This window comes from Gigantopelta aegis, chromosome 10 (assembly GCF_016097555.1).
Source record: "Gigantopelta aegis isolate Gae_Host chromosome 10, Gae_host_genome, whole genome shotgun sequence".
NCBI classification, from domain to species: domain Eukaryota; kingdom Metazoa; phylum Mollusca; class Gastropoda; order Neomphalida; family Peltospiridae; genus Gigantopelta; species Gigantopelta aegis.
In genome coordinates, this window is record NC_054708.1 from 4,604,837 (window position 1) to 4,615,530 (window position 10,694).

Here is a 10,694-nt window from a genome sequence, read left to right on the forward strand (position 1 = left end):
GTCGAGGGTGTAGACGAGTGGTCTGCCAAGTTACACAACTTCGTGTGTTTTGCTCTCGTCGTCCCGTCGATGGGCCCCTTGGGCCATTTCTCGCTCCATCCAGTGCACCACGATTGGTAAATCAAAGTCCGTGGTATGTGCTGTCATGGACGGTCTATATAAAATATCCCATGCTATTAATGGAAAAATGTAATGGGTTTCCTCTCTAAGACTATATGTTGAAATTACCAAATGTTTGATATCCAATAGCCGATTATTAATAAATGTGCTCTAGTGGTGTCGTTAAACAAATCAAATGCCATGTGTTTTGCTCTCGTCGTATTGTTTAATGTTTGTTTTGGATAATAAGGATACAGTTAAGTGTCAGAGCGTCGCCAGGTGGCCTCAGATTACAGTTATTTTCCCATTTGGTTGTCTGCTGTTTGACTGTGATTATTTCATGGCAGACAGCTATGAAGTGGCAACTATTTGACTGAAGTGACAGGGGAGATCATGTAGTTTGTAAACATGTGCAACTTGTTGACATTGAAGACTTGTTTGTGGTAATTCCGGCCCATGCAAAAGTAGTACTGTTTGTGTAAAATGGGTGTACTCCGGCCAGGTTTAGTGGGTGTGTTTGTTTAAACCAATATCCTGGGAGAAAGAGCTGGACAACAGGGGTAGTCCTTTTCAGGGTATGTTTCCCCCAGGCAGGCAAAGGTACAAACAAAAATCCATGGGCCTGCTGATATTAATAAAAATGTTACAGCCACTAAGGCTATATAGAAACATATAGCGAAATTAATTGTGGTCTGTGGCCAGATGTCACCGAGTCGTGGCCATTAACTTATGTTAAGTTGTGGTAATGCTGGTATTTGGTTAATGGTATACAGCATGCGCAAAATACATAAGACCAAATGTCAGAAAGACCATATGTGAAACAATGTTTTCCGTTCCATGTTTGAATAACAGAAGAGGCGGGGAGCATGGGGCCATGTCCCCCCCCCCCCCCCCACCAAGCACATACATTTTTTGCCCACCACCGTTTGTATTTGCCTATTGCCCCAAACATATGTTAAAACGTGTATTGCCCCCACCCCCAATGTGGGTTTGGGTGCCCTCCAATAAAACATGCTGGCTACGCCAACGAGTTATGTCTCAAAGATATAACACTCATTTGAAGAGCGACAAGTCGTGAGATCGAGCCTCGTCAGTGGACAGATGTCCCAAGCAGTGTCACGTGACTAATACGCCTACACTATTCACCAATCTGGTGATCTGTGCTAAGAGTAGCCTTGGTGATGATAGTGTTCTTATTGCGTTATTCAGACGAAACGCCGCCTTTGCCATATGATCGTCGCCTAATAGCTATGCTTTTAAATGTACCGAGATGACAATAGCCGACGATTAATAAATCAATGTGCTATAGTGGTGTCGTTAAACAAAACAAACATTTTGTAACGAGATGTCGTAACCAATAATTCTTTCGTTTTCAACTGTTATACAGTTTAAAGTGACAGTCCTGTGTTTTCAACCACTGTAACCGACCTCGGTGGCGTAGTGGTTAGGCCATCGGTCTACAGGCTGGTAGGTACTGGGTTCGGATCCCATTTGAGGCATGGTTTTTTTAAAATCCAGATACCGACTCCAGACCTTGAGTGAGTGTTCCGCAAGGCTCAATGGGTAGGTGTAAACCACTTGCACCGACCACTGGTTCAACAAAGGCCATGGTTTGTGCTATCCTGCCTGTGGGAAGCGCAAATAAAAGATTCCTTGCTGCTAATCGGAAAGAGTAGCTCATGTAGTGACGACAGCGGGTTTCCTCTCAAAATCTGTGTGGTCCTTAACCATATGTCTGACGCCATATAACCGTAAATAAAATGTGTGGAGTGCGTCGTTAAATAAAACATTTCTTTCAGCCACTGTAAGACTTCTTCGACTAACATATCCTTTTTGATCACTAAAATTACACCTTAAATATATTTTGTTGTTTAGAATATCAGTTTCTGTATAAATAAGGTGTTTATTGTTGTCATGATATATCTGGTAGCCCAAACCGGATTTTACCTCCCAATAATCCTCAAATTCAGGCAAAAACGATGGATATATTCGAGCGAAATGAGCCGACCTGAAACCTTTTCACCATACATGAATTTTTTTACATTCTACCCACAATCCATGTAAAAAATGCGTAGTGATTCATTTGCAATCCATTATAGCTGTTTGGAAGTAATGCTAATACGAATGAATGTTATTGTTCAGATTCGGGCATTTTCATTTAATTAGGGCAAAAATCAGCATCCCTCCCCCAACCCCGTATAAAAATGGGAGCTCGTACGTCTATGATGACTGCAAACTGAGGACGGTCCGACCCCTTTACTATGGAATACGGGTCAGTTAGTTATGAACTTGTCGAGGGTCACACCGGTAATAAGAAATGTAAGATCAGTCAGAGCGGTGGTGTTAGCTGATGATGTATGGCGACGTGGCGTGCTCATACATATTCAACGTCTCTCCATTTGTTTCACATAGTGTGGATTTCACCCAGTGCGCCATCATTTCTTAATGCCAGATGTGTGTAACAACAGAAATCCCAGGCGCGGATTCAGACAGTGGCCCAAGGGGCCCAGCCCCCTTATTTTCGTCAAACAATATATATTATAGAATACTTTATCCCATCCACCTGTCAAGGACCTTTAAATTCTATTTTCAAAAACAACGGAGTTTCATGTCGGTGTATTATATAACTTAAATATACATCTGTGATAACTTAAAACGCATGCATCACGGTGTTATGCAAGTACAAACAGTTTGCTAAGATAAATATTACAAATCACATCATGGAGGGGACTGTGCCTAGTATTTTTAACATTTTACTGACGTAACCGGCAGTTTGTAAAACACGATTACAAAAACTCCTGACTGTTTCATAAATTAAAACCCCCCAACCCAACAACAACCAAGTAAGTTTTGATGTGTTACACTATGGGTTTCTAATCTAATGTGTACTCTGGTGTTCTCGGGTCTAAGAATATTCTAGGACAAACAGAAACAGAAACAGACACAGACAGACAGACAACCAGTCAGACATATTTTTTTTATTTAAGTCTCATCTTCGGCACGAAGTAAAATGCAATTTAAAATAAAATATAAAAGTACATACCGTATATCTTAACCTATAAGTCGAATTTTTTTCACCCAAAAATTATTTTATAACTTGGGGGGTCGACTTATAAGAGGGTAAAAAAATTTCACCAAAAAATATTACTGTTTTGGGGATTATTTTACAAGTTTTATTGTTGAAGTATGCCATGTATTTATACTCAAATATATTAATTTGACATTTATTTTTTATAACCTATTTTTTTTGGCATTAGAACGGTTTTCGTTATGCGAAAAAGGCGTACGATCTCACTCACATGCCAAGACAACAGTCCACTTAGTTAAATTAACAGTCATCACTAATAGTAAAAATGTAAACAATACTAACTACCTGTTGCCTGAGTTTATTTTGAAATCTGGTCACTGGCATTAATGGTTGTTCAAACAATGTTTTGGCGGTGATTAACTTCATGAATATTACTGAGATTTCCCTTAAACTAGACTGATCTCTGCAGTTCACTATCTAGAGCAATAGGGACACACATCATTTGGTACAAAAACCAGTGTACTTTCCAGAGTTATCCTCCTTACATGTATTAATATGGCGGTAAAACGTGATACTTTCAGTTTTATCGTAGTGATCTGTTGGCAGTGTTTATAAATAAAGTTGTTGTCTGTGCACAAAACCATCTGTACAGTACCATACAGTAACAGTCAAACAGCTTTCACTCTCTACTAAGGGAATATTTCGTTTTGATGCTATGTAATAATGATAGTTTGATTGGAATAGTCTGATTATATTGCGATGTACAAAACGTGAAAACCGAAGTTTGTAAAATAATTTTCTTTTGTTCAAATATTGTACATTATTGTTCTCATGTGCAGAAAATAAGAAATATTTCAATATTTATAAGTTGTTTTTCATGGGTCGACTTATAAACGGGTCAATAAAAAAATACGTTTTCAGGGCTTGAAATTAGGGACTCGACTTATAGCCGAGATCGACTTACAGGCGAAGATATACGGTAAGCTATTCCTTAAAGGAATTGTGAAAGATTATCGGTAATTGTAAAATAATTAAATAATAAACGAACATATAATATAAAAAAAACCCACATATAAAAGAATACATAAACAAATAAAAATAGACATATCTAGGTTTACAGTATGAAAGTGCCCGACAACGGGTTAAACGTAAAAATAGGATTGTTACAAGACACACACACACACCCCCACTCAAAAAAAAAAAAAAAAAAAAAAAACCCAGAAAGAAAAAGAAAAAAGACCCCACAATCCCCCCCCCCCCCCCCCCAAAAAAAAAAAAACCCACACAAAAACCCCCAACCCAAAACAAAAACAACGTTATTTTAAACCCCATATTCGTTGATGAAAAAATAATGCTAAAGAGGCTAAATTAAAAGTTTAAAAGTCGGTGTACACGCTGCACACTCGATTAAAACATGGATTTCATCTTCAACATGATTGCACGATCGGGCGGAATTCTTATGTCACTGATGTGACGTCATGTCTAGTGATGACGCTCGACAAAGTCCTCCATGGACTGAGTGTTACAGAGGTCGGTGTCGCAGAAGCAGTACACTTCTCCTCGTATCTTGTGGCAGCCAGATCGGGGAAACGGTTCAGGTTGCCAGTAAGCGCTCGAACACTCGCGGAATATGTCTGAAACAGCCAAACAACGAGTAACGTTATAAAACACTGTCCTTACAACACAATAGAAATAATGGGTAAACTACATGTATGTGAACAAAGAAGAAGACAAAAAAAAAAATATAATAAAAAAATAAATAATAATAAATAAATAAAAGCGGAATATGTCTAAAACACAAAGTAAAGACTAACATTATAAAACAGTGTCCGTTCAACAGAATAGGAATAATGGACAAACTACCAGAAATGGGTTTGTTTGTTTGTTTGTTTGTTTGTTTGTTTTTTTTGTAAATAAGAAGAGGAGGAATAGAATGAGGACAAGAAAGCAAAACGAAGAAAACAAAGATAGCCATTGCATAGAGGATATTTCATGGGTTTTTGTCAAATATGATTTATATCTCAATCTCATCGAGTGAAGTTTGCAATGTGTTATGGTTGCAAATTTCAAGAGATGGCATATAAATCATATTTGACAAAAAACTATCAAATTTTCTATTTATTATACAACTTTTGACAATTTACCTTTATTTTTAAAATGCCAGCAGCAAAATAGTTCCGGTTTTCTTACACTGAAGATAACACTTTCTACAGTGACGATAACACATTTCTGAGTAAAATAGTGACATTTTCACTCTAAAATGTGTTATCGTCACTGAGTGACTGATAACACTTTTATTTCACTGATATTTTAAGATATTTCACTAAATATTATATAATAAAAACTAATATCTACACTCAAGTCATATAATATTAACATTAGCTACAACATCATCATTACTAAAACAAGAAGCACGGAAACCCTCCCACCTACCCCCCTCCCGCCAACCCCCCCCCAACAAAAAACAAACAACTAAAACACACAAAACACACACACACATACACACACACACACACACACACACACACACACACCAGAAAAACGACAATAAAAAACAAACCCGAACAGTATAACAATGGACCTTTTGTGATACCCAATAGCTGATGTGTATTTTTGTGCAGGGGTGTCGTTAATTATTTAGCATCGGTGGTGTCGTGGTTAAGCCATCGGAGATAAGGCTGATAGGTACTGAGTTCGCAGCCCTGTACCGGCTTCCATCCAGAACGAGTTTTAACGACTCAATGGGTAAGACCACTACACCCTCTTCTCTCTCAGTAACAACCAACAACTAGCAACTAACCCACTATCCTGGACAGACAGCCCAGATACCTGAGGTGTGTGCCCAAGACAGCGTGCTTGAACCTTAACTTGATATAAACACGAAAATAAGTTGAAATGAAATAATCATTCATCCATTCATTCATTCATTCATTAATTAATTTGTATAATAATGAATTGTAATTCCAATACAGGGGCAGTAGTAAAGCGTTCGCTTGATGCGCGGTTGGTCTGGAATCGACCCGCACTGGGCTATTTCTCGTTCCAGCCAGTGCAATACGGCTGGTATATCAAAGGCTGTGGTATGTACTGTCCTGTCTGTGGGATGGTGCATATAAAAGATCCCTTGCTGCTAATGGAACAATGTAGCGGCTTTCCTCTTCGAGACTATATGTTAAAATTAGCAAAAGTCTGACATGCAATAGCCGATGTTTACTAAACCAATGTGCTCTAGTGGTATCGTTATACAAAACAATGTTTTTCCAATATACAAGCACTGGTTGATTCTTGCATAAGGACATCATCAATGTTATTAATATTAATCGAGTTTTTAACTTTTCACGAACATCCTTTTCTGATATTTATACAATTAGTTCAGGTACAATATAATCTTAGGTCACTTCTCAACCCAACACACCCATATATAACCCAAGTGCAACAGTATTTAAAAAAGAAGTCATCACTTACCTCCCTTGTTCCACTTGTTTGTTTTGGAAACGCATGGTCCATCACATTTCACTTTAGCCACTGCTGACGTTTGGAGTTCTCCATCGACCGGACACTGGGCGTTCCGGTAACTCGGGTAGTAGCCACTGTTACAAGAGTAGCAATGGATGGAACCAGTCGTTTCTGTTTATATGGAAGAAAGTTACATGAAGGTTATATTCGGGTCGTACGTTAGCGTATCAAAATACTACAGAGTTAACTAGTACACGTTAATTTGATTCAAAAGGTACAGGATATGTGAAAATATGGTCTATAAAGTCTGCAGTTTGGCGTGCGCTACAACAGCTTGCTCTGAATGTGCACGTAAAGCCATATGACCTGACCTAAATATAGGCCTACGAGGAACATATTCCCTTTACACCGGAGGTGACATTTCGTTACGGTCAACCTTCATCTTCGTCTTTATGTTGGTGCGACAAAAACTGCATGAAGCATCTCCATAGAAATGCCACAGTAATAAAAAGGGCTCTGAAAAAACCCCTTACACAATAGACGTATCACGTGTACACATGAACCAAAAGAAATTATTATTATTATTATTATTTTTGAAAACAAAACGTCAATGCTTAAAATATTGTTTTTAAATATTTGTATAACGTTTTATCATTTTTGTTCCAAACCGTTTACTTTGTCATCGCCAGAAAGAAAGATCTAACTGAAAGTGTATGTGCTATTGGTCATGCCTGAATTACAGAATATGTCACCAGTTTCGGGTAAAGAAACATGGACCGTATAGAATGATTCCAATAGTCGTTGAAGGCGAGTCAGTTGAAATTGTGTCCTCACATAACGTCACGACTTACAGAAAAATACTAGGTCTGATTGTATTTGTTGTCATCGTCTCACAACGGTAAGTACCAAAATCACCTACTTATCACACAAATGTATCTGGTGTGACAATATTTGTTGTGTGATAACCTCTTAACGGTAAGTACCAGAATCACCAAATGATCACACAAATGTACCTGGTTGACAGTATTTGTTGTGTGATAACCTCATAACGTTTAGTACCAAAATCACCAACTTGTCACACAAATGTATCTGGTTGACACTATTTCGTGTTTGATAACCTCATAACGTTAAGTACCAAAAATCACCAAGATATCACAGAAATGTACCTGGTGTGACAGTAGTTGTTGTTGTGGTCGACGTTGTCGTCGTGGACGTTGGTTGAGTAGACTCAGTACTTGTCGGGTTGCTGCATGGCTCCATTCCTATTCGGTCAAAGTACGAATGAAGAACGTTGACAGCACCCACATCACAGACGCCGTTCACGACAGAAATCATACAATCCTCAAAGTGTTCGATGATACTAGTAGAGAAAAAACAGAATACAAATGACCTACACAGGCACAGGGTGTGACGTAGCCCAGTTGTAAAGCGCTCACTTGATGCGCGGTCGGGCTAGGATCGCTGCCCATCGGGCTATTTCTCATAGTAGCCAGTGCACCACGACTGATATATCAAAGGTCATGGTATGTGCTATCCTGCCTGTGGGATGGTACATATAAAATATCCCTTGCTACTAATGGAAAAAAAACTAAGACTACACGGTATGTCAAAACTACCAAATATTTGTCATACAATAGCCGATGACTAATAAATCAATATCCTCTAGTGGTGTCGTTAAACAAAAGAAACGTTTTGACATTGTAAGGTCTGATTTTATATATCAATAAAACAATATTTAATTTGAAGTGTGTACCCGCCCTAAAAGAACTAGTAGGCGAGATAGTGAAAATGCTTAATTTGAGGTGTGTACCTGCCCTAAAAGAACTAGTAGGCGAGATAGTGAAAATGCTTAATTTGAGGTGTGTACCTGCCCTAAAAGAACTAGTAGGCGAGATAGTGAAAATGCTTAATTTGAGGTGTGTGCCCTAAAAGAACTAGTAGGCGAGATAGTGAAAATGCTTATTTGAAGTGTGTACCTACCCTAAAATGACTAGTGGGCAGATTAGTCAAAACGAATCAGATCGCAGTAGTATAGCACCTTCTACTGCTAGTAAAAAAAAAAGGACTCACTAAAACTTAAAAGAGGACATTTTTCTTTCTTATATTCGGAAGACAACTGCCTCAACCCTGCTAGATAGAACTCTGCATTTAGTAAACACATTACTAATATCAAACACCGTGGTATGTGTTATCCTGTCTATTGGGATTGTGCATATAAACGATCCCTTGCAACTAATGGAAAAATGTAGCCGGTTTCATCTCTAAGACTATATGTCAAAATTACCAAATGTTTGACATCCATTTGATTAATAAATCAACGTGTTCTAGTGATGTCGTTAAACAAAAGAAACAAACAAACTAGTGTAATAAACACGGTAGTCGTTGTAGTAAAATAGGAGTTGCAGTCGTAGGGGCCGATAGGGAATATTTTGCGGGAGTGGACAAACGGGAAACGGGGATATGAACCAACTAGTCAAAAAGGCATCTCGTGAAATAATAATAAAAGTGGAAAGAGAACTTGAATATTTATAGGGTGTATACTACCAAATCAAATCCCATAGACGACAATAGTAACATATGTGGCTAAAACTCCTACCTGCAACGTATCAACCGACATAAACGCCACGGATATAAATACTACCACCCCTTACACTTAAAGTGAATCAGAAAAAAATGGGGGTCAAGCTGCTCGTTTCTGAGATAACGGGTAGCGTCTATGACTACCCTAGTTTCGCACAAAATTCGAGTACCTTTTTTTACAGGTACCCCATACATGTTTCAAGCACAAGGCTACTTGACACATTGGTACTAGATGAAATAAAATTGCACATTTTTTTTACCCAGATGAAACTATTATTTTTTACAACCAACACACTCACATTTATAACCAATCACAGGACTTGTGGTGTTCACTTCTCTATCAAAAGCTGGGTGCACCTCGAACTTTGACCCAGCCGGAAGTTATTTGGTTTAGTACTACCTTTAATGGGAGTGGATACCCTATTACCCCGCCCCCTCCTTGGTTCCGCCTCCGAGTAATAGAAATAGTAGTATCAGAAGCAGCAGTAATTTGAAAAGGAACAGGGTTTACAAAATGTACCTGCAGATATCCTGACTCCGGAATTGGGAATTGTTCTGTTGCTGTTCTGCACATAGCTTGAACTGTGTCTTGACGACCGGCTGTTTCCAACAGGCCTCGTGTTTCAGGATGTCTACAAATACACACGTTATTTAATGACATCAGATCGGGAGAGAACATACAAAGGTAACGACATTGACTTCGTAAAATATCTTAAAACTATTTTATATCGGCGAAAAGAATACCGTTTTAACAGCTATCATCCCTCCCTCCCTCCCTCCCTCTCTCTCTCTCTCTCTCTCTCTCTCTCTCTCTCTCTCTCTCTCTCTCTCTCTCTCTCTCTCTCTCTCTCTCTCTCTCTCTCTCTCTCTCTCTCACTCACTCACTCACTCTCTCTCTCACTCACTCTCTCTGTATGTTCTGTTGCCTTAGCGAGACTCTCACCTCGATATCCGGTCAGACAGACGAAGGTGTAGATATTCAGCGTGTTGGTGTACGGCTTCAAACTGGCGGCAGAACACCGCCTGTAGTCGGGCACAACGCAGTCTTGGAACTCGAAAAACTTGCTACATGGAAAAAAGAAGAAGAAAAAAGACATATTAATTCATGTATAGACACTGTGTACGACACCGGGGGAGGGGAGGGAATTATAAAAATAATATATAACCCTCACCCCCAGTCCGTTGAGAGGCGATTACACCCGTACTTCTCTGTAATTATAGAGTTATATGATAGAGGTTCCTTATAAGACCATATTACACCCGTAATGTCTGTAATTATAGAGTTATATGATAGAGGTTCCTTATAAGACCATATTACACCCGTACGTGTCTGTAATTATAGAGTTATATGATAGAGGTTCCTTATAAGACCATATTACACCCGTAATGTCTGTAATTATAGAGTTATATGATAGAGGTTCCTTATAAGACCATATTACACCCGTACTTGTCTGTAATTATAGAGTTATATGATAGAGGTTCCTTATAAGACCATATTACACCCGTACTGTCTGTAATTATAGAGTTATAT

The 10,694-nt window shown here is 38.7% G+C and overlaps 1 protein-coding gene across 1 annotated transcript; it reads right to left on the bottom strand.

Annotated features, from left to right (window-relative positions):
- Nucleotides 1–4,414: 4,414 nt before the first annotated feature.
- LOC121384500 lies at nt 4,415–10,350 on the bottom strand. The gene is made up of 5 exons (XM_041514908.1): nt 10,107–10,350; nt 9,684–9,795; nt 7,750–7,943; nt 6,593–6,754; nt 4,415–4,761 (listed from the first exon to the last, which is right to left on the bottom strand). The coding sequence occupies exons 1-5, from the start codon at nt 10,258–10,260 to the stop codon at nt 4,610–4,612; spliced, it is 774 nt and encodes a 257-aa protein (XP_041370842.1). The 5' UTR covers nt 10,261–10,350; the 3' UTR covers nt 4,415–4,609.
- Between the last annotated feature and the right edge of the window lie 344 nt (nt 10,351–10,694).

What these genes read in the sequence shown, in the direction of transcription:
- LOC121384500 (XM_041514908.1), bottom strand. Translation starts at nt 10,260, where the DNA reads ATGTCTTTTTTCTTCTTCTTTTTTCCATGTAGCAAGTTTTTCGAGTTC. An exon ending in CTGTCTGACCGGATATCGAG is followed by an intron (nt 9,796 to 10,106) that starts GTGAGAGTCTCG and finishes GTGTATTTGTAG; the next exon opens with ACATCCTGAAACACGAGGCC. An exon ending in AAACAAGTGGAACAAGGGAG is followed by an intron (nt 4,762 to 6,592) that starts GTAAGTGATGAC and finishes TGGCTGTTTCAG; the next exon opens with ACATATTCCGCGAGTGTTCG.